The 25,861-nt window shown below is 34.1% G+C and overlaps 1 protein-coding gene across 1 annotated transcript in view; it reads right to left on the minus strand.

Moving 5' to 3' along the window:
- The window catches only part of cubn (cubilin (intrinsic factor-cobalamin receptor)), a 116,017-nt gene that overhangs the window by 3,190 nt on the left and 86,966 nt on the right, over positions 1-25,861 (minus strand). The window contains exons 54-65 of the mRNA XM_021470374.3: positions 25,642-25,798; positions 25,412-25,561; positions 25,124-25,312; positions 18,145-18,274; positions 17,159-17,376; positions 12,238-12,443; positions 10,081-10,243; positions 6,130-6,338; positions 4,191-4,335; positions 3,930-4,111; positions 1,828-1,993; positions 1,488-1,723 (exon numbers count right to left, since the gene is read on the minus strand). Coding sequence (XP_021326049.2) covers positions 1,488-1,723; positions 1,828-1,993; positions 3,930-4,111; positions 4,191-4,335; positions 6,130-6,338; positions 10,081-10,243; positions 12,238-12,443; positions 17,159-17,376; positions 18,145-18,274; positions 25,124-25,312; positions 25,412-25,561; positions 25,642-25,798 — 2,151 coding nt within the window. The remainder of the gene's footprint in view (positions 1-1,487; positions 1,724-1,827; positions 1,994-3,929; positions 4,112-4,190; positions 4,336-6,129; positions 6,339-10,080; positions 10,244-12,237; positions 12,444-17,158; positions 17,377-18,144; positions 18,275-25,123; positions 25,313-25,411; positions 25,562-25,641; positions 25,799-25,861) is intronic.

Genomic DNA, 25,861 nt, shown 5'->3' on the forward strand with positions numbered 1-25,861 from the left:
TGTTTGCTAGTTTTAGCTTGGCGCAAGAGTGGTTTTGAGGCGTTGCGCCACTCTCTTTAAATAGCAAATGCATTTGCGCTCATATGTGCGCCCATAGGCGTTCTGGTCTAAAAAGGAAGGCGTTCTTAGCCGCACGGCTGGCGCGTTGCTATTTTGAGAAACTAAAATAGATTTTTCATTAGACCAAAACTAACCCGGTCTTGCGCCTCGCTTACACACTGCTTAATAGCCTACACACAAGATGTAGAGCAATATGCAAATAATAGGGATAATAAGGATAGGCCTATATATAGGATATAATAAGAATATATATATAGGAAATAAATATAAAGGATTAAAATATTACAAAACATATTCTTTTCTAGCCTACATAAATATGAAAAATCACTGCTTTTATGTCTTCTTCATCTTGGGAGGCTTTTAGTTCCTTCATAACAATTTGCTTTTGTATAATGTTATTATTATTAGCAGTATTATTTATTATATCCATATTTATATTTGTTTTATTAAAAACAAGCTTATATTTGCCCACCTGCAGGTTTTAGACCATATGGGGCACAGCATGTGTTTTAAGATATAACTCAGGTTTTTGATCACACTTCGTTATTATTGTTCATTTATTCGTTTGCTGGAAATTAGAACTGAATTTAAAAATAGTTTTGAAACAAATCTTTGCGCTTAACAAACAAAATTAATTATTTATAGGCTAATTCATGTCTGTGCGTAAAGATTTCCCTATCCACTAGAGCGAAAGTGAAAGTAGATCGATTATCTCTCATTCTTGAGCGGTAGATGCTCTGTTTAACTGTTTTCTGTAAAAAAAACTGTGAACTGTTTGCTTGTGAGATGCTCAGTTTTTCCCCTTACACTTACTTTAAGTCCTGTAAATAGCAAATGCGCTTATGGCGAGACGCAGCTGGCTCTTAAAGGGAATGGGAGATGAGACTCTGATTGGTTTATTCTCAAAACACACCTACAACTCATTAAGAAAATAAACTCAACCCTTTTAGACCATGCGCCGGCACAAAGCGGATTTTCCCATCCTTAAATTAGCAAAAATGGATTCTGACACACCCTGAAAGCGTTTGCCCCCTGCGCTTTCCGTTTTGTGCATGGACCGTCAAAATAGAGCCCTGTTGATCAACAATTTTTATGATGTTCTCACTAGTATCTGACATGTGCTGCCCCCTTCAATACACTTCTTATTTGCTTTTTATTGGATGCCCTTGAGCTCAACCACTCAGTCAACAATCACTGGCAGAGCTGTGTTTAAAAAAAAGTGCTATTGGCCGTTTTTTAAAAAGGGGAGGGGCTACTTTATGTCCCGCCCAATTTTCATGTTTCAATTGCAATTACGTCACACATCAAACAAAAATGCCCATTTCGAATCACTTCACAGGATGTTTAACGTAACACTTGATCAATTTAACCATTCCTGCTGACAGAAATGTGTATGAAATAGCAACACAGAAGTTTTCAACACATACCAATCCACAGTACGGCCCGACAGCAGGTGAATTGGCATCTGGTCCGTCGAACAGCTTCAGATAATTGTTCTGACAGTCTCCTGGGTCATCAATGCTGATCTGATTAAACGTGACGGTCACTACTCGGCCACTAGGAGCCCTGATTGACCACTCACAGGAACTACCGTTGGCGTAAGTACCAGGGTAGTTTGGACTGGTGAAGGAGCCGTGGTCTCCATATAACACACCACCACAACCTGGACAACATTTAGGACTCATATAAAGCTTATGGTTTAATATCAGACAGATCATCATATAATTAGTTATAACAAGGGAATTATGATGAATATTTTATATATACCCTGTGGTGAGGAAGTCCAGGTGATCTCGAAGCCATTACGAGTGGTAGTAAAGTCACTCTTGAAGAATATGAAGAGCTCGTTGCTTCCTGGGAAGACGGGATTGGGAAGTGTGTTTCCACAATGCTTTCCTAATAGAGGTGATGTGGCAGTGCTGCCGTTTCTGACCTACACCAGCAAAAAGACATTAACAGAAGTGCTAGTGTATGGTTTTATTTCATAGCTGTCTGTGAACAGTATGGACATCTTTATTCATAGAATATTTGGATGATCTGCATTTGCCTAAATGTGCTGCAACAGACACCTACAGTACTGCACTGAAAAATTATCTAAGATTTACATGTAGTTTTTTAAATAGATTAATAACCAATATTCTTTTCACAAAAGGGGACATTTTTAAAAAAATATTTATTTACTAAAAAGTTTTTTTTTTTTTTTTTAAATGTTATTATAGTATTTATATTATTTAGGTTTTATTTACATTAGCAATTGGCAAATTTTTTACATTAGCATTTTACTATATAGTTTAATTTTAGTTCAGTTTTTTTGTATATGTATTTTATATTGTAATAATTTATAATATAATCTCAACTTAAAATAATTATATGTTAGCTTTTTGCAATTCTTTCAGTTTTTTTTCATCTCATATTTTATTTTGTGCATTTTTATTGCTTTAATTTAATTTTGCTTAACAGGAATGAAAACAAAACACTGGGTCTTGTGACATTTGTTAAGGGTCAGGTGATAATGTAGGTAAGTTACAGTTACTTCTTTATTTTAGTGAATATTAGTCAAATAACAATACATTAAATTAGCAAAATTGTTGGTTTAGTATGTGTTAGTTTAGGGATTAAGATGTTTTTTTTCCTTTCCTTTTTTGTATATTTTTAATCATTTTAGTACCTGATCCTGAACTTAAAATATGGGGATGTTAAGAGTTTGGTTTTATTAACATTGGCATTTACATTATGGTATATATTTTGTATTAAAATATATACAACATGGTATATATTTTAATTTCTATTTATTTATTTTTAGATATTTTTATTTTTAATAGGTTTAGTATCTCAAATTAAAATAATTATATGTTAGCTTTTTTTTGTTAGCAAATTTGACTGTTTTTCTTCTGATATTTTATTTTGTGTATTTTTATTACTTTAGTTTTTAGCAACATATGAACACAAACACTGGGTCATGTGACATTTTTCAAGGGTCAAGTGATAATGTAAGAAGTATTTATTTATAATTTATTTATCTATTTTTTTATTTTTAATAATTAATGCTCATTTATATATATATATATATATATATATATATATATATATATATATATATATATATATATATATATATATATATATATATATATATATATACACACACACACACACAGTTGAAGTCTGAATTATTAGCCCTCCCTGTTTATTTTTCCCCCAAACTGAAAGAAACATTTTTTTCAGCACATTTCTAAACATAATAGTTTTAATAACTCATTTCTAATAACTGATTTATTTTATCTTTGCCATGATGACAGTAAATATTTTACTAGATATTTTTCAAGACACTTCTATACAGCTTAAAGTGACATTTAAAGGTATAACTAGGTCAATTAGGTTAACTAGGCAAGTTAAGGTAATTATGCAAATTATTGTATAACGATGTTTTGTTCTGTAGACCATCGGGAAACAAATAGCTTAAAGGGGCTAGTAATTTTTTAGACCCTAAATGATTTTTAAAAAAATTAAAAACTGCTTTTATTCTAGCCTAAATAAATCAAATAAGACTTTCTCCAGAGGAAAAAATATTATCAGACATACTGTGAATTTTTCCTTGCTCTGTTAAACATCATTTGGGAAATATTAGAAAAAGAAAAAAAGGGGGACTAATAATTCTGACTTCAACTGTGTGTGTGTGTGTGTATGTGTATGTGTGTGTGTGTATATATATATATATATATATATATATATATATATATATATATATATATATATATATATATATATATATATATACATATTAGTGAATATTAGTCAAATAATAACACATTATGTTATAAAAATTAAAAATAACAGCCAAAAACAAATGTCAATATGTTTCAGCTCACCTCAAGATAGTCAAAGTTGCAGGAAGGATGAGTCTCTACATCAAAACTGGTAAAGAAGAGAGAGATGAAGCTGTTTTGAGGTGCCTGCAGGACGATACTGCACTCCAGATTATGAGGATACAGATCAGGCCAGCCTGGGCTTTTCAGGTAACCATATTCCTGCTCATACACCCGGCTACAACCTACATACACACACAACAATATAAATCACAACAACAACAAGATTAAACACACTTCTCCAAGCACAGAAAAAAGACTCACCCGCCACCTGATAGCTCAGACTGAACCCGTTTCCAGTCATGAAGGCCTCAGATTTGAAGGTGATGTGCATGGTGCGTCCATAACTGTAGAAATCTGGAACATGTGAATCTGCGCTGCAAAATTTATGAGCCTGTCCGTAATCTCCCTGAGAGACGACAGAAACACGTTTCAGCGATTTTAATGACAAAGCGATGAACTTTGAACTCATAATGTTATTATGAGTTAATAACAAGGTAATTATAAACATGATTATTAATATACGGAATGTTATAATTGTACAAACTTACATAATAACTAATTATATCATAAAAAAAACAATAATAGTAATAATGAATTAATGCACACAACAAAACACAGAATGAACAAATAAAATAAGATCAAGTGATAATTTAGTGAACTAAACTGAAATGAAAAAATGACATACCGAGGAATATAAAAGTTTAATTAATATAAAAGTAAAACTTGATAATGTAAAAATAAAAACTAGTTGAAAATATTTGTATTTGTTGTGTCTTTAAAAGGAAAATAAAGCACTCAGTCGACTTTACCTTATTTTGTACATTAGATTCTACTTTAATAAAAAATATATTAAACAAACTCGGGTAATGTTTGAGCCACAGGTATTAACAAAAGAAAAACACACAACTTAAGACACTTAAATGCTTGTATTTGTTGTATTTGCACCAGCTCAGCGATGCACTTCCACAACGTCATGCATTGGGTTAAATAAGGCTGGATGGAAATGGAAATCCAGACAGGCAGTCAGGCAGCGTAATACAGACAGTGAATCAAAGCACATCAAATAATCGGTAATTAAAAGGGGAAACAAATAAATATTTATACTTTTATATTAGACACACATCTGTTGCTTGTATTTGCACCAGCTCCACGTCCACAACTTCAAGCATTAGGTAAAATTAGGCTTTACAGTCGCCTTTACTTCCATTGTATCTGTTCAGTTAAGAGAAAGGAACCAACCCCGTGACGTCAGATACAGCGACATTCCATGATGGCGGCACCATAGGTCTAACAGCTATAGTAAAACATGCCATTTTATGCTAAATTGTTTCATTAACTGAGTTTGTTTAATATAATTTCATTAAAGTGGAATCCAATGTACATAATAAGGGTTAGGTATTCAGTCAACTTGACTGAATACTTCATTCCCCCTTTAATTTGTATATATAAACTAAAATTGCACTTCTCTTAAGGTTTTTCTTAATTTTTTTTTCACTAAGCTGAAATAATAATAACAACAACAATAAAATATATAAATTGTTTATCCTTTCAGAATTTTTTTATCTAAGAACACTAACATTGCAAACTAAAATGTTCTAGTTTTTTTATTAAACTATATTATATGTATACTTTATATTAAATATATACTTTATGCTTTTTCATGTGTACGCGGGTCACTGTACACTAGTGATCCAAATTGTGCTATTTTGACGACTGTCGCTTTAAATTCAAATGAGATCGTACTCCCAGCCCTCTTTTCAAAAGAGGGCGGAGCAACAAATGCCTGTGTGTCAGATTCAGAACAGGACTAACGTTATTTCTGTTAAAAGAAGTGGCTCAGAAGAAAGTCGTCTATGGAGATTACATTCATCATTTGTGACACTATCTTTGGCAGATACAGCATGAAAACTGTAATGGCGGATGGCTGCTTCTCACTCAGGGCAGTCTATGCTAATGAGGAAGAGATCGTCACTAATGGATGGGGTTTTCCCACTCTGATGACACCTACAATCAATGTGTCTCAACAAGCTGTTTCTATAAAGTGTGATTATAAAATTTAGAACTAATTAATTTTAACCATTAGAATCTGTTTATATTCACACACTGTTACCACACAATTGTGTTTAAACCTCATTATAAAAGTAATTTTTGCATAATAGGTCCTCTTTAAGTGTATATAATGCGTGCAACTGGATCTCACCACAGGGAAGTCCTTAAACTCCAGGAAGTTGCTGGTGCAGCTCTGGCTGGTGTCCAGGTGGAACTGCTGTACAGACACTTTCACCCCCTCCTGAGACGGAGCATCCAGCACCCAGCGGCAGGAGGTGAACGGCGGGTAGGCATTGGGATATAATGGAGATGTGATGGTCTGAGATGTTGCTGTGGCATTGAAAGCTCCTCCACAAAGACCTAAAGTTGTGGAAAAAGGATATTAGCATGACTGATGCAACAATGGGCGATATGGCAAAAATCTCATCACAATATAAGACATCTCATATCCTGATAATAGTATTTGTATGCAGGAGTTTCGCAGTTGTACGCCTGCAGCTTGTTCAAAAAGCAAGTTGATATACTTTTAACTGGGACAAAACAAATTTCTATCTCACCAGTTTTATAATCCCTTAACTGGCTGCCAGTCTAATTTAGGATTCAATACAAGTTATTGCTATTTGTTTTTAAAGGTTTGAATGGTCTGGCACCAACTTACATTGGTGGGCTTCTTCACTGGCATCCTTCATTGAGGTCAATTAGGTCGGAAAACCAGTTAGTTGTTCCCAAATTACGGTTAAAATCAAAAGATTACAGGGCTTTTTCTTTGACAGCCTCTCATCTGTGGAATGGTCTGCCTTTACATATCAGGTCAAGCTCTTCCGTTGGAGCTTTTAAGTCTTATTTTTTTTAAAAAATCACCGTCAGTCTCTTGCTTTTGATTGCAATGAATTAATTTTAATTTGTTTTACATATTTTGTTTATATACAGTTGAAGTCAGAATTATTAAACCCCCTGAACTATTAGCCCCCCTGTTTACTCTTTTCCCCAATTTTAGTTTTTTTTTTCCAAAAATTTAGCTGAAAGGGGCTAATAATTTTGACCTTAAAATGTTTTTAAAATATTAAAAGCTGCTTTTATTCTAGCCAAAATAAAACAAATAAGACTACCCAGAAGAATAAATATTATCAGACATGCTATGAAAATTTCCTTGCTCTGTTAAACATAATTTGAGAAATATTTAAAAAGGAAAAAAAAAATTCATGATAATTTTAATAATTCTGACTTCAACTGTATTTAAGTGTAGATTTTGTATGTTGGTTGTTTTGTAAAGCCCTTTGGTCAACATCTGTTGTTTTTAAATATGCTCAATAAATGAAGCAAGCAAACAAACAAACAGTATTGTAAATTTAAAAAATTCCAAAACAAATTAATAATTTATATTCGTTGATCATATGTAAAGGACTATTTTTTTTTATACTTTAAAGTACAGTTGTAGTCATAATTACTCACTCCCCTTTGATTTTGTTTTATTTTTATATTTTTTTTATTTCATTTTTCCAAATGATGTTTAACAGAGCAAGGGAATTTTTACAGTATGTCTGATAATATTTTTTCTTCTAGAGAAAGTATTATTTGTTTTATTTTGACTAGAATAAAAGCAGTTTTTATTTTTTTTAAAACCAATTTAAGGCCAAAATTAAATAGCCCCTTTAAGCTGTAATTTTTCGATAGTCTACTGAACAAACCATCTTAATTACCCTAACCTGCCTAGTTAACCTAATGAACCTAGTTATACCTTTAAATGTCACTTTAAGCTGTATAGAAGTGTCTTGAAAAAATATCTAGTAAAATATTATCTACTGTCATCATGGCAAAGATAAAACAAATGAGTTATTAAAACTATTATGTTTAGAAATGTGTTGAAAAAAAAAAAACTTCTCTCCGTTAAACAGAAATTGGGGGAAAAAATAAACAGGGGGGCTAATAATTCTGACTTCAACTGTGTATACTAAGAAATGTACTCATTCGTGTGTGATCATATATCTCACTTTATTTGTAGAACTTTCAAATAAATATTAATAACTAAAACACTTTTCAAAAAGGAATGATTACAGGTCCAACATGAAAAAATAAAATTGCAAAATGTAAACATTGTACTTTAGAGACTGCGACTTTCTCAAGTTGCTGTTATTCATGTTTCTGTCTGCATCCCTGTAATGATGTGTAATATTGCGCTTATATAAATTATGAAAAAGTACTTTCGTAAAACAAAGTTTTTTTGTAACACCGCATAGAACATAAGATGAAACAGTACACTTTTCATTTTGTCTATATGATATATCTCGTTATATTGCACATCCCTAATTTAACATGTACACAAAGTTTAATAATTCTTGTGTGGGGGTAAAGTTTAGTGTCAAAACCTATTAATATCTTATTAAGACATTGGTTGGACATATGTAGATTTACATCAAAATGTACTAACTCACATATGTGGAGAGAATTTGGATGGAAATGTCTAATAAGATTTTTCATCACGCCAAAAAAAAGAGCATATACGTAACAGGAAAGGACACTAAGTGCTGGAGACAATGCGGGTCTCAGGAACCTAATCACTGGCACAAAAAATATTCTTTCCGTTAAATAGAAATTAGGGACAAAAAAATATACAGGGGGACTTCAACTGTATATAGCTTCAGTATATCCATTAACAAAGGCATTTCTAAGCCAAGCCTAAGTTTTGTAGAGTCACCAAAACATCATCTGCATACATAGAGATTTAGGGCTCTATTTTGACGGTCCATGCCTAAAAGCGGAAAGCGCAGGGCGCAAACGCATTGAGGGCGTGTCATTCTCCACTTTTGCTATTTTAAGTATGGGAAAATCCGCTTTTCGCCGTGGCGCATGTTCTAAAAGGGTTGAGTTTATTCTCTTAATGAGTTGTAGGTGTGTTTTGAGAATAAACCAATCAGAGTTTCATCTCCCATTCCCTTTAAGAGCCAGTTGCGTCGCGCCATACGCGCATTTGCTATTTACATGATGTAAAGTAAGTATAAGTGGAAAAACGGAGCATTACTAGCAAGAAAACAGTTAAACAGAGCATCTGCAGCGTCAGAATGAGAGATAAGTCATCTCATAATTCTCATGTATAGGGAAACGTGTTGTACGCACAGACATCAATTAGCCTGTAAATTATAATTTTCGTTTGTTAAATGGAAAGGTTTGTTTCAAAACTATTTTTAAATTCAGTTCTAATTTCCAGCAAACGAATAAATGAACAATAATAACAAAGTGTGCTCAAAAACCTGAGTTATATCCTAAAACACATGCTGTGCCCCATATGGTCTGAAACCTGACAGGTGGACAAATCTAAGCTTGTTTTTAATAAAACAAATATAAATATGGATATAATAAATAATACTGCTAATAATAATAACAACATTATACAAAAGTAAATTAAATGAACTGAAAAGCCCCCGAGATAAAGAAGGATTCAAGGCAGTGGTTTTTAAATTCACGTAGGCTAGAAAATAATATGTTTTGTAATATTTTAATCCTTTATATCTATTTCCTATATATATATATATATATATATATATATATATATATATATATATATATATATATATATATATATATATATATATATATATATATATATATATATATATATATATATATATCCTTATTATATCCTATATATATCCTTAATATTTTAACAATTTTTCATATCCAAAGATATTTGCATATTGCTCTACATCTTGTATGTATTAAGCAGTGTGTAAGCGAGGCGCACTTTGCGCCGGACTTTAGACCGGGTTTGTTCTGGTCTAAAGAACAGACTATTCGAGTGTCTCAAAATAGCAACGCGCCAGCAACGCACCAAAACACGCCTGCTTTTTTAGACCAGAACGCTTATGGGTGCACATATGAGCACAAATGCATTTGCTATTTAAACTACTTGCCGCAAAATGTCAAAACGACTGAAACTAGCAAAAAACAGTTGCGTCATGCCTTGCGCCACATTGCGCCGGGGTGTATGATAGGGCCCTTAATGTTTTACTCCTATTATATCTAAAGTATTCCCTCTAAATCACCATCCTGTCTAATCACTTGAGCCAATACATGTACACAAAGTTGAGAAGTAGAGTAATCTCACTGTTCACTGTGCTGTAGGTGGCATTGAAGCCGCGGCGGGAAACTGTGCCATCCGAGATAAAGTGAACAGTCAGGAAGTTACTGGCCGAGATGAAGGGCGCAGGAATCAAATCTCCACAGAACGTGCCGACCAGTGGAAAATTAGCACTGTCACCATCATAGATCTGTAGATACAGTTAGTTACAGAAATAAAAAAATCATAAATTTTCAAATATACCCCAAGTGATGTTTAATGGAGTGATTTTGTTCAACACGTTGCATTTGCATTACCCCCAATTATTGGGAATGCTGTTTCTCAGGATTGTTTAAGGAGCTTCTTAAGACACATTTTTCAGTAATGCATTTAATTTGTGACTATCTCTGTCATTTTTATGCAGTTTGTCATCTTTTTTTTTTGCTTTTTTGTAAGTGGCACGGTGGCTCAGTGGTTAGCACTGTCGAATCACAGCAAGAAGGTCACTGGTTCGAGTCCTAGCTGGGCAAGTTGGCCTTTCAGTGTGAAGTTTGCATGTTCTCCCTGTGTTTGTGTGGGTTTCTTCCGGGCGCTCCGGGTTTCCCCCACAGTCCAAACACATGCACTATAGGTGAAATGGATGAACTAAATAGGCCATAGTGTATGAGTGTGTAATATATGAAGAGTTTGGTTGCAGAACACGATAAACGCCATTTTTTTGACATTTGGATTTTATTATTGGAAATCACTGTTCCGATGTACCTTAATCTATGTGTGAATTGCTGCCATTAATAACATTTAAGAATGTACATTTTAGGCAGAGTACAAAAATTTATTTTTTCACAAAACGCGATATCCGCCAGACCAGTTTCTTTACAAAGTGCGATATAACAGTTATAGTACATTCAGGATGCTGCACGAGCTCAGCATCCCCTGGGAAGAGAGTCGCCGCTGGTGAAGTGCTCCGAGTTTGCTCATTGATTTAGCGATAGAAGATGAAGCCTTTAACTTCACAAAAGTGTATAAAAATGCTACAAAAGGGGACCAGAATAGGATACTCCTGTTTCTGTCAACAATACACAAATGCAGCAGGGAACGAGTCTCCGCTGATGTCAAGAGGAAGACCAGAAAGAGCCTTTTTTTCTGCGCTCCTTCCCATCACAAGATACCTGTCTGCAAGGCAACATTTCTAAGGGCCCTTTGTAAGTTTTTTTTTAAATAATTTCTTTCATGAAGCTGAGTAGCCTATCTGAAGATTTATTTATGCGATTGCACCTAAAACCTCACATTAATTCTTGTTGTTGTTGATTTATTATAAGGGAACATAAAGGGCACAGGTTGTTATGGAGAAAAATAAACGGTTTTGTTTTTTCACAACAACCAAATAAATAAGCTGTCAGTATTATTATTATTACAGTGAAATAATTCATTAAATATGACAGGGCGAGGCGAGCTTGTGTTGCGGACTCGATGACACCGTGGCTCCGCCCGCTCTGATCATACAGGTTTGGTTTTCAGCAGCAGTGTGGAAGGAGCCTCCACTCTTTCTGTAACAAGTTACAAGTCGTTTATCCAACTACCTTAATCTTACTTATCAAACAAAACATTGACTCACTAGCTTTTCTTAATGATATTACAGTAGTAGAATATAGGTGGATATAGAGGTTTGCAAAAAAAAAAAAAAAAAAAAAAAAGTTATGTTATGTGTTACATTCTGGCCAAAACTAACTCAGAATCTTATTGTTATTAATCAATCTTTGTATATATTATTCCATATATTTATGATGTATAGTTTTTTTTTACCAATTTAAGATATTTGACAATATTAAGAATAATATGTTGCATTTTGGCTTGGTTTTTGACTTATTTATGAGCTATTTATGGACATACAATTAAATAAAAAATATCCTGGATTTGAAAATATCGTGTTCCTGGCCTTCACTGAGCTCAAGGAATAGTTTAATGTACAAAAATTGTGAATGAACTTGACTGTTGATGTCTTAAATAATAATGTCAAATAACCAACATTTTTCAAAATGGATATATCTCGTTTTGCAACGAAACTCTTCATATATAGACTATATATTGCAACACTCTGAGTTTGGAAAAATGCATCATGAATGAAGTGTATTATTATAACCTATTAACTGTAGTGTAGTATGTTGCAGCTTTAGATTTGTTTTCAATATATGTGATGGTTATTACCGTGACATGATCGTATCTGCAGAGGGTTCCGGTGGACCCTTCAAGCTCAAAGGATGTGAATGTGAGGTTGATGGCTTTATTGACCTCCACAGCGATGGTCCACATACAGTCCATATGCGGCTCATACTGACCATTCATGTCAATATCAGGAGAACCAAACATTCCTGATGGGGAAGACAGGAAACCTCCACAGCCCTGCTGAGGACCTGGAGAGACAAAGAGAAAGAGATTTAAAAGAGCTGAAGGATGTGCTTACAAGAAACTGCCTGGAAGAGGCAGCAGAGTCCACTAAATGACTAAATGTGAGTTTTTGTCTTTGGTTTTTAGCTTTGAGGCTATTTATATGATGGTGTCATTGTAAAAAAAAACAACTACAAGAAGATTGGCATTTTTAAATCTACTGCCTGTGTCTTTTTAAGGAAAGCTGAATAAAATAAGTGTTATACATTCACTGTGTTATTTAATAACTACATTGTTTTTATGGTCATTAGTTCTTGGTTTTGAAAAAGCTGAACAGTGTGTTACTTATTTTTGTAAGTACATAATATATGCACAAAATGTTAATAAATAATTTGGCAAAGTAAATCAATAAGTAAAGGATAAAGATATTGGTGAAAAAAAAAAGAAAATCAAAGAGACTTTCATATAAAGTCATACCATAAATGTAAACTAAAAACAAATGTATTTGTGTTCTTTGAAAAAAGAAAACTAAATCAGTATTAATATTATATTTTACACAAATAATTTGGATTGACAAAAACAGTTGAAATTAGAAAATTACATTAAATAATATTTAAAAAATTACAATAAATAGATAAAGTTATAATATTCTGTAGAATATAGCATTTATTTACAGTTATAATTATAAAATATATATATATAATATAAAATAAAAATTATTACATAAAATATGAATTATTAATAAACTGCATATACACTACAAAAAAACATTTTCTCAAAGAGTCTTTATTTGTCTTGTTTCTAGTTCAAATATTAAAACATTCTCAAATCGAGAAGCATTTTCCAGACAGGTAATATATATATATATATATATATATATATATATATATATACTCAGAAACAATAAGTCAAAATTAAGTGAGTTTTTCATTTAAACAAATTAAATGATCCTTTAGGGGGTTTAGTAAAATAATCTTGTTTTCTTATTGAAATAAGTTTATTTTGCTTGCCTTATTGGCACTTTGTTCAGCCCTCAATGAGATCTTTGTCTTTGTGCTTACTGAAACCATTCATGCATTCTTAGTTCTAGGCCAAAATGAGAACTATAAAGGAACAAGGTCAAAGTAGTAGACTTGTTGATCTGTGAATAACATAAACTCCTTTGAATTAGATGATGAGACTCAGACTACACTGTAAAAAATCCTAGTTTCCAGACAATAGATTTGTGTTGGGACAACATGAAGTTAACTTATTCGTTTTTCAAAATGTTAGTAAGTCAAAATTAAGTGAGTTTTTCCTTAAAAACAAAATAAATGATCTTTCAGTGGGTTAAGTAAAATAATACTATTTTCCTTTAGATTTTTTTTTACTTGCCTTAAATTATACTTGAGTCATTGGCAGAATATTTAGCTTATTTTAAGATAAAAATAGACTTCTGAAAGCAAAACAATATATTTTATTGTCTCGAAAATGCTTCTTTATTTGAGAATCTTTAGATATTAGGACTAGAAAAAAAAGACCCAAATACGAAAAGCATTTTTTTTTCAGTGTAACTGTGAGAGCTGGGGGATATGAAGGCATATATCGTTACGGCAGAATAAAGTGTGGGCAGTAAAATAATTTATTATTCTGTGTATAGCTCAAAATATAAATGAGTGGGCGGGGCTAACTCAAGTGCAGCATGCAGGAGGCTGAGATTAAGACGCTTAATGGGAGACTTCCAATTGCTTGATATTTTCAACAAGTAATGATCACTTATTTTCAATATTTATACAAGATTTGTACTCATTTAATTTAGGATTTTTGAAGGAAAAAAACTGTTTTATAGTTCCTTAAAACGTTTACATATTTATATTCTCATATTTAAATGATCTTCTCCTGTTACTTACTTATATTTTTTTATATCTGTGACAAAATGTTACTTGAGAAATTATTATTTAGCATATTTATTATATAAAGCCCCATTGTACATTTTCTGGAAGAACTACCTTTATAAAATATATATATATATATCCTGAAAGATATTTTTAAGGTGAAATAAACATTCTCAATCCGTGGAGTAAAATGTTGGTCATACCGCCCAGCCCTATAGTTAGTGTAAATTAATTTGAATTCTAACCATCCACAAAATACGGCCTTAATTTGCACATAAACTGCAGGACAAAACAAAAGAATGTGCAGTGCTTTACTGGCAGAATCTCTGACAGCACAGACTGATAAAGACTTGTGTCTTGTTTTCTGCCATTGTGAATAACAAGCACTGACTCCTATTGTCTGAATGAGTTGTGTTGTTCACCAAGAACAGTTGGTGTAGTTGTAGGATGGGGCGGATCAACCACACCCCAGAGATGAGCTACAAAAGGGTTCACAGCTCAGTTCTTAAAGAGCCTGGTCATCCTGAAGCGACTGGCGCATAAGACGTCTCAGAGAAAACAAAGCACTGTTTACCACTCTTGAACACTTTGTTCTGCCCTCAATGAGATCTTTGTCTTTGTGCTTTGAAATCATTCGTGCATTCTTAGTTCTAGGCCAAAATGAGAAATATATAGGAACAAGGTCAAAGAATCAGACATGTTGATCTGTGAGTAACACAAATTCTTTTGAAATGATGAGACTCAGACTAGTGAGCTGCCCGTGTTTCTTTTGTTGAAATGAAATTAAAATTATGTATATTTAAATCAATCAATTAAACTTTTTAATAATAATAATAAAAAAAAAAACCTCTTTTTATCAAAGAAAAACAGTTCAATGATCCCACCGTATTTTAAAAACCTCCGGGCAGGTATTTGGGGCATTCAGGACCATATAACTACTACTTAAACACTTCCATGAAACCACAATTAAAATATCATATATCAAATCAACAATAACATCGCGCATAAACATTTTCATAAACGTTGTTTCTTATGCTCGAATGTTTTTAACAAACATGTCAGGCTGCACATTGATCATTTTCCTACTTAAAGCTTGACTCTTTTGTGGTTACATCGAGTACAAAGACTGATGGAAATTGAGAAGTGGTTATTTTTAAGCTGGTAATGCTAGAAACTATATTCTCATTCCAGAATAATGAAGGAACATTGCCAGCAACTATTCAATTTTTTGCTTTTTACATTTTTATGGAGATGCTAATGGTCTAATTTGATACAATGATCTATGCTTAGCTAAGCTAAAAGTGCTCCCACCAAACATGGAGATCAGCTGAACTGATAAAAAAATGGTAAAACTCAACTGTCTAACTGTAGGAGAGTTGTAAAATGAGCCAATTTCCAAAAAAGTAGAGTGTTTTTAACCAAAAACATCCAAAATAAAATAGAAAAGAAAAAATATATAATAAAAACTAATGAATAAGAAGTAATTTTTAAGAATTTGGGAATGCAAACAGTTTCTGGGCGACGTAGTGGCGCAGTAGGTAGTGCAGTCGCCTCACAGCAAGAAGGGCGCTGGTTTCTGTATGGTCTTTGCATGTTCTCCCTGCGTTTGCGTGGGTTTCTTAAACAGTCTTAAACAGTTTTTTACATAAATACTAGCTCAACAAAACTAAGACATTGATATACTGTATATTTGGAAAAAAGGGCTTCCAAACAAAACGTTAGGGAAGCCCTTTTTTCCAAATATACAGTATATCAATGTCTTAGTTTTGTTGAGCTAGTATTTATGTAAAAAACTGTTTCATTCATTCATTAATTCATTTTCTTGTCGGCTTAATCCTTTTATTAATCCGGGGTCGCCACAGCGGAATGAAGTGCCATCTTATCCAGCACATTTTTACGCAGCGGATGCCCTTCCAGCCGCAACCCATCTCTGGGGGAGATCCACACACACACATTGACATACACACTCATACACTACGGACAATTTAGCCTACCCAATTCACCTGTACCACATGTCTTTGGACTGTGGGGGAAACCGGAGGACCCGGAGGAAACCCACGCAAACGCAGGGAGAACATGCAAAGACCATACAGAAACCAGCGCCCTTCTTGCTGTGAGGCGACAGCACTACCTACTGCGCCACTACGTCGCCCAGAAACTGTTTGCATTCCCAAATTCTTAAAAATTACTTCTTATTCATTAGTTTTTATTATATATTTTTTCTTTTCTATTTTATTTAGGATGTTTTTGGTTCTCTACATGCATTTACAACCATCAAGGTAGCTAGAAATTGATGGACTAACATGCAACAAAAAAAAATCTTTTTTGCTGTATTGTACTTTATGCAATGTTTTATTATTCTCAAATAAAAATAAGACTGTAAAATTGCTTGTTCCACACAACTCCTTCCTGTTGTCCCAACACAAATCAATAACTTAAGTTAACTTAATTGTTTGTATAAATTTAAGTGGACTGAACATAAATCAATTAAGTTTTAGCCCAAAAAACGTTTTGAATTGTGTTGATTCAGCTCATTTTAAATTAATAAATGGTTTGAACAAGCAGCAAACATCATTTTTTAAATGTGAAGTTAATAAAAAACTTCTTATTATAAGAATAATAATTCAATGACCATGTTATGCTTTGAATAAATTTGTTTTGCATGACTTAAATTTTTTACTTTGAATGCCTTAAAATGATTTAGTCAATTAAGTATGTGAATAATAAAAAAAATGAAAACAACTTAACAGTTCCGTTACAACAGGTTTAGTCACTTTTTTAAAACAACAGGATTGCAAAAATGTTCAAGTGCAGTAACTTATCGCTTTTTACAGTGCAATTTTACAATGAAGACAGAGGAACAGTACCTAAAGTCTCACTGTAGGTTGCTCTCCAACCCTCCGCCGCAACTGACGAGTCAGTAACAAACTGCAGGAACATGTGATTGGTGGAGGACCTGAGGTTGGGTGGCAGTTCGTGTCCACAGAACTTCCCCATCAGTGGAGCAAGAGTGCTTTCTCCATCATACACCGCCACATAGTCAAAGTTACACGTCGAGGAGGCTTCCAGATTAAAAGAGTTGAACCTGTAGGAGATCAAGACAAACATGTACAGTCCCATGATGATGCTGCAGAAAAGCCCAATTTCTCAGAAATTGACACAATGACTGGGAGAAGGAGTGTTTTTTCCTGAAAGAAAGCCTCCGGGGACAGATTAAGGATGAAGGGCTTCCTGTCTAACATCAATAGATCTTAGTAGGTTTTCGCAGACAAAGGGAAAGACAGATGATCAATACCAGAATGCTTTTCTTTCTGAGCATCTGTCTCTCTGTTTGAACACAGCTGTCTTGATGGATGTCTGATGGTAAAGATTTTAGTTTTTTGATGTGTAGTTTGGAGACCAATGTACACATCAATTTAGAAGGAAATAATGAGGTTGGGTAAAAAGACGGTAGATATGAAGGGGAAAAAAGTAGTGTAAAATGAGACTTTGAATAGATTCTTTTGCATCAAAATATATTCAAAGTAGGACTGCACGATACTGGAAAATCTAACGAAAATATTTTTCGTTTTTCTGCATTATATATTGCAATATAAATAGTTTCAATAGATGGCCAATCATTGATCACTATAGAATGGCGATCCAATGGGGAAGGGGCTCAATCCAAACATCTGTTTTTTGACAGTTTGAAGCCACTAAGCTACAATCCCGACTCAACATTGCATACCCTGCGATGTAACTAATATGGATGTGTAAATTGCGATATTAACACTGGAATGATATAATGTGCTGCCCTAATGCAAAATGTTGGTTTATGAATAATAACAGAACACACATTGTTGATCAGACTCACTTGAGATTGATGACCCGGTTGTTGCGGACATATATGTGGTATGTGCAGTTGATGTTGTGGTGGTAGTTGGAGATGGAATGAGATGGACTGCCGATTGTCCCAGCTGTACCATTAAACACCCCACCACATGCTGATAAAAACACAAAAACAAATTCAATGACACATGTATCATGTACAATTGAATCCTTTTAACCAAAAAGTGGTGCTAAAATAAGAAAGAACAGGCCTTTATTTATTAAAACATTTATTTAAAGTAAGGGTCAAAGGTCCAAATCTAAATTTATCATCAAAGTTAAAGGTCTGGAAATGTTGGTTATAAATACTGTTGGATGTGAGTAGTTACAAAGTAATTAGTTACTGTAATGAAATTAATTATATGCTGAAAAATGCTTATATGCATTTTAGGCAATCTAATTATATACTGTACATATCATTTTTTGATATACAATTATATTTTACAGTATAATTTTAATAACTAAAGGAAGTTGCATTTGACAATAGAACACACTTAAAAAACCAAGAAATTAATTCATGACAATAGCCCCTTTCACACATACAGACCTTTCCGGAAAATTACCGGCAATTTTCCGGAAAGGTTGTATGTGTGAACAGGTCCTTTTTGAAAGTACCGGTAAATTCGTTCTGGCTATTTTCCGGAAAGAGAAGTTGTAACATTACCGGTAATTTGCCGGAATGCTGCGCTGTGTGAATGCAGAAGGAAGATTGCCGTAATAAGCGCGTCCACGTCTAGAACGTGCTGACGTGAGACGTCTGCTTTAGCCAATCACAACAGTCAGACGCATTTACGTCCGCGCGGTTTGTGAGAATAAAAGCCTTTGAATATTTTCCCAGACGCATTTAGCTGCTAGAAGTTAGTCAGATCACGTTTATATGTTCTTCTTAATGCCAACTGTGTAAATAATCATCGATGAGATGCTTATGATAAGCCGTTGTTTGTTTACCTTCAAGCTTTGCGTGTGCCTGTGAAACAGCCGTGAGTGCCTGCACACGCACATATTATGAACATCTCGAAATGCGAAAGTGATCCTGCGAAAGTTGTTTACAATATTGATCATCCACAGAGTTTGTAATTTAGTCAAATGTTTACAAATACAAGCGCAGCCGTTTAAAGCTCATTTGTGGTGAATGATGTCAGAATTTACCGGTATTTTGGAATGGATGTGTGAATGCTCTTTTCCGGAAAAATTCCGTAACGTCCTCGCCTGTGTGAACAGCGCTTTTTTGAATATACCGGTAAAGTCGTTCCGGAAATTTTCCAGATATTTACCGGTATCACTGTGTGAAAGGGGCTATTAATGTGTTCATGACAAAATAGTAATTCATTACTAATTACATCCTCAAAATTGTATTTAAATTACTTTATCTAAAAAGTAATTTTATAACTTGAGTAATTTAGTTACTTGACTCAATACTACATGAAATCCCTATAAATCTCTATATTACATTTGTATCTTTTTACAATTTATTAATAAAACTAAAAGGTTTTGATATAAAATGTAAATAAACAGTTTAATTTATATTACCTGTGCATTGAGATTTACAGGGATTTCACGTAGTATTAGAGTCAAGTAATTAAATTAATCATTAAGTAATAACATTACTCTTCACATAAAGTAATTAGTAATTTTAATTAAATATTAAGGATGTAATTAGTAATTAATTACTTTTGTGAAATAACGTAAACAAGACTGGTTAAAACAAAACTTAAAACATGCACATAAATAAATCAATTATTCAAAAATTAAGTAGCTTTAGTTGAGGTGTAATGTAGCTGTGTAAACAAAAACAACATCTCTAAATGTTCAATGCAAAGGGAGACATTGACTTTTACGGAGTTAGCTTAACAAAGCCTACAGCGAGCAAATTTAGGCACTACAAAAAAAATACATGCGGGCTAGTGAGATCACAAGGGCTTCCGGTAACACGCATTCACCACACGCACAAACCCTGCGCAGTGAAGGGGCGTGGCCACAGGCACTGTAATGTTATAGCAGAGACAGCTAAAATGCAGTCCAAACACTGCGATTTCCACAGAGCTTGTTCTGTTTTTGTATTTGGGCTCCCAAAGGACATGACACAAAGAGAGAATTGCTTACAGTTTAATTTGAATTATGTTACAGAGAATTATAAAAAATATACATATAGCTAGCATTTGACAAAGGACAGCTTTCAGAATCTCTCTCAGTTAAGTGATGCATTCGGATAAAAACACCTTCAACCGAAGGAGCTGTGGTTTGTGAGCTACAACCTGTAAGTGTTTTTATTTGTTAAAATTAATCAAGTACATGCACAGTTTCTAGCATTAACGGCAGGGCCGTAGTGGGACTCCTTTTCAGCCCTGGAGTTTTAAGCCTTAGACCGGCCCACCTCAGTTCACGACTGACTATATTAAAATAAGGTAATTTCCAATTCAGTTTCTAATGACACTACCATGTCTTTTTCAAGAAAACAGCTGCTTTAGAACTTCAAATGTTCAACAAACCTAACAGTATTATATGTCTTAACAATAAAAATGAAAAAATTATAATAATGCTTATTCAGGTGAGATTCGAACAAGCGTTGGCTGCGTAGTAACACAACGCGCTGACCACTGGACTACAATGGCGCTGTTGTGTTGGGAAGAGAAAAAAATATATATTGCACTGTGACTCACCTTAATCTTTTTCTCCTCCTTTAAGATTTCTGAATCAAATTATATCAGACTTATTAAGTAGTGAATCATCTGATTTTCATTGTGCAGGTGTATTATTCATTAATATTTATTATTTGAATTCTTACATTCACTAAGGTGCCGCTGTTTGGGGTTAAATGATGATTTACTATTACATCATCATTACCCTGCAGGCTGCATTTTGCTCACGGGGCTGCGAGAAAATAAATAAAAAGAGCGGAGCTGCGGCAAAATAATGAATAAAAAGAGTGAGGCTATGGTCAAATACCTAAATAAATAAATGAATAAATGAAAAGAGTGATACTGCTGAGAGTACAAGCGAGCATGGCCAAAAAACGGACCGGCCTCCCGATTAGCCAATCCGGGCCTGATTAACGGTATGTTGTAGTGAGGACATAAACAAGGATGTAAACAACAGGAAATGCTGTTTGGCACTGTTAACAATTTACCTACAAGTTCATATTTATCAGTCAAACCGATGTAAACAGCCACAATCTTCAGCAGCGCGTGCTGTGTCTCTCACATGCTTATTTCAAACATATATAAAATACACTTGTCAAATTTTACTTTAGAGAGCAGGCATGAGGTTCAGCTGTGTGCTCTCATTTTCTGTCTGATTTGGCTACTGATTACACAGTGCAAATATGCGTGTAATCACAGCACATTATGTTAGCTGACCAATCAGAGCCTCTTGAGAGGGGGCCTTTCAGAGGAATTAGGAAATACGACGTCATTTTCATATTAGCTGAGTAGCAGTATATAATCAAAGAAAAGTTGCATGAGCACATATTGCTTTGCATCTTATAAACACAACCAAGCTTTAAAAATACACTGTGGACCACCCCTTTAATAACAAGTGCAAAATAAGACAAATTAAATAAAGTTTTAGCAATTTTTGAAATTTTGAAAAACTGGGAAATGGCATGTCACATGGGAAAACTTTTATCTTGGTTTCATTTTAGAACATCGCTGAAAAGACATTAAAAGACTACAAATTTAACATGTGTTTATCCAGCCTGATCTCACGAGAAAACGTAAGTATTTTACGTTTTGGCAGTTTAGTGGCTAATTCGTACGAATTTGTACGAGTTCAGTCGTAAGAAAATGTACGATTTTAAAAAGGAGGCGTGGCACCTAACCCTACCCCTAAACCCAACCGTCATTGGGTGATACGCAAATCGTACTAAAATGTACAAATTAGATCGTACGAATTTGTACCACTTAGCCACTAAATGAAAAAGTTACGAATTGCCGTGAGATTGTGTTGGTTTATCAAAGTCGCTTGCAGACATTTAGTGCTCTTGAAATATAAAATATAGATAGGTCCAGATTGAATTCTCTGTGATGTGGTGTCCAGATTTTTGAGAAGCCCAGTCAGAGTATTGACTGTGCATTTCTGTTGAGCCCCATTTACTGTGAATGAGTGTGTGGATGTCGCTGTGGAATCTGCCATGGAATTCTCTTGCATATTTGCATACTCTCCCAAATCCCCTCATATTGTTCAAAAAGTGCTGCGTGTTTTCATTCTTCCCATTCCACTCAGTGAATCAGCTCTGCATTGCTGTCATGATAAACAACCCAAACTTACTTTAGCACACGCCTACATCCATGCCATGTACACACCTCTATCTAAGAAACACCCACATCTCACATTATATGTTACATTTACATTTAAATCATACCCACATCACAACCAAAAACACTTGAATCACTGAATTATTCTTGTATACTATGGAGGCATTTTTGTAATGTGTTGGGGTAATCCATTACAAGTAACCTGAGTTTTGTAATCAGATTACTTTTTCAAGTAACTAGTAAAGTAACGCATTACTTTTTTAAATTTTCAAGATATATCTGAGTTACTTTTGCAAAAATATTACACTGTTTAATTTGTTTTGTTACACCGTTACTTTGTGTTGAACTAATACATTACAAGTAACCAGAGTTATGTAATCAGATTACATTTTCAAGTAACTAGTAAAGTAGCGCATAACTTTTATCATTTCCAAGAAAATATCTTAGTTACTTTTGCAAAAATGCCCCTAAGGTTTCAACCCCCGAAAATGGAGAGTTTTGGAAATGCCGCAGAGGCTGTTTTCGTTTTGCCTTTTAAAATCTGGCAGAGGGCAACAGATGAAAGTCAGCCCTTGTGGCTAACTCTGGCTTATTTACAGTTCTACTGTTTATTTATGAGCATTGTCCCTGTTAAATAAAATAAATTTAAATTTTAAAATGCTGGTGCTCTGTATCTGTGTGGACGGAGCAAAATGGAGGCATCTGAAAATGGAGGCATGGCTCCCAAAACTGGCTCCCTTATTGGGGCTTTTGGGTCAGACAGAATCTGCAGACATACAAATTGCTATTTCTGCGCAGAATTTTGTAAAACAATCTGCGGATTTATGTAACATGTTTTTGGGAGTATCGTAACCAATTTTTATTTGTTTTATTTTTATTTATTAATTTATAAAACACAATTTACAATGCAGATCCAGTTAGATCCACTTATTTGGCAAATAAAGCAAGTCTCTCATATATTAATCTACTGAAGACAGAAAAAATTACTTTACAAACTGTATTGCAAATAAATCATACAACAATTTTCGTCTTAGTCAGTAATATTACTGAAATTAATAAAAAACTGACTAAATATGAATTTTCACACATTTACACAAGTAAATAAATAGACTCAATGATGGGCTAAAAATCAGTGGATTTCTGCACGCACAGATTCCATGTGGACCTTGTCATTGGCTGCATTTACAGTGCAGATCTTAATGGTCAATTCCAAATTTCTGACTGTATCTGATTTTTTTGCTGACGGCTTACATTATCTTTTAAAAGTGACTTGTATGAGATTGTCTGCATTTAAATGGCGCACAACAAAGGTGCAATGACCATGAAAAAAAAGAGCACGCTCTGACTGACAGCTGAAAATAAAAGAGCGCCCTTTTCGATCTGTTTGCAGGGCTTTTTTTTGTTTTACTATAGTTTATGACAGAAAAGTTCTCCATCTTTTAATCTAGACCTTTTTAAACCAGTTGGCATCTTAATGTGATGTTCATGGTGTGATTTACTGTATGTACGTGATGTATGCAACAGTTTTATATTAGTTATATTGGTTACGTGGCGGATGTTGCGCTCTCTCGTTAACATGCTTAAACACTTGTGCTACACGACAATAAAAGCTGCTTTAGTCCGCGTGTATGAGATTTAAGGTTTGGGACTCTGCTGAAGTCCATTCTGAAATGAAAGCGGCAGAGATGACATCATTCGCTATGGTTTTAATGACGCGCCACTCACATTGACAGGTAAAAATCCAATCTACTTGCTTACACTGCAGACACGAGGACACAGATTCATATGATTTGTTTTGGATAAATTTCCACATATGAACAAGGCCTGATCTAATTTGATTCAATTGGAATCCATGTGATGTTTTCCTGCTTATACATATAGCAATATCCAATCTGTGTCACATGGGAGAAAAAAAATCGGAATTGAGTCACTTGAACCATGCAGTGTAAATGTAGTGACTGTGTAACCTACCCTTACTTGTCAAGTACCTATAACATAACAATAAACAATATAGACATAGAAGCTTTGCTCGCATTGTTGTCCATTAGAATGGCTCCACCATTATGTATTTTATTTTAATATTATTTTAATAGTCTTTTCTACTGCTACATTTTTACATTTTTTTCAGATCTTTCTCGTCTTATTTCTATGTTTTATAGTCTCTGTTTTATTTTTACTTTATCTTATGTACAGCACTTTGGTCAGTCATGTGACTGTTTTTAAATGTGCTCTATAAACAAATGAACTTGAAATTTTAGCAGCCATTGTGCAATTAAACCTGTGTTGTTGACTATTAACCAAATACTACTACTACTACTACTACTAATAATAATAATAATAATAATAATAATACAACAATAATAATAACATTTTATTTATAATGCCTTTTTTTTCAGACCCAAAGCGCTAAATACCAAGTGAAGCAAGTACTTCCTGTTTATACTTGTATATGCATGCCCAGATTGCGTGTATGGCCATGTGATGTACATTTTGGATGGAGATCTTTTCAATGACACTAGATGAAATGCCAGTGTGGTAAACAGTTTTAAAACTAAAACACATAAACAGGGCCTTAGTTACTTTATTAAAGGATTGTAATATATTACTTTAAAAATTAACTATCCCTAACACTGGTAATCATTGTCAGTATGGTATTTAGAGAATCAAACATACTGCATTATATGTACTGTTTGTTTTGTGGCTGAAGCTTACGTATGGTGGTGTATTCTGCCAGGAAGCCATTGTCATGGATGATGGAATCAGAGTAGAAGTTGATGAGCATTGGTCCGAAAGTGGTGAAGATCCCTGGGATTGTATTTCCACAAAGAGTAGCCAATGGTGAACTACTGGCGGTGGTGCCACTGTAGATCTTCACACCATCATAGACACATGTGGAGTGTGCTAGAGGAGATGGAGCGGCTTGATTATTCGGCTTAAGGAACTGTGGCATTCTTGCCTAGTTATTATTAGATCACAAAATATATAAAACAAAGTGCATACCCTCTATCTGGAAAGTTCTGAACGTGAGCACAACCACAAATTGTTCTCCAGCATTAATGATGTAATTACAGTTGGAGTTTGCTGGATAGTGGTCTGGGTAGTTTGGGGATACTACACGGCCAGATGAGGCTGTGAAATTGGCTCCACAAGCTAAAAAATGGAATAGGGACATGAGTGGAATTATTGACAAGTTAAGAACAAAAACAGCCACATACACTTAAGATACGCACTAGTGTAGAATGCAGCGGAGAAGCCTTTGCCGGGTGTATCGGAGGACTGGAAACGAGCTGTGATAACATTTCTGGGTGCAATGATCGCAGCAGGGGCTGTGGTGCCACAGCCGGTGGCCAAGAGATTCTCATCATTCTGAATGTTGTCAGACCACATCTGTCAGATAAACAGAAATCGTAAAACACAAAAAGTGCAACAATGGAGTATAACCTAATTAGA

This window comes from Danio rerio, chromosome 24 (genome assembly GCF_049306965.1).
Source record: "Danio rerio strain Tuebingen ecotype United States chromosome 24, GRCz12tu, whole genome shotgun sequence".
NCBI classification, from domain to species: Eukaryota; Metazoa; Chordata; class Actinopteri; order Cypriniformes; family Danionidae; genus Danio; species Danio rerio.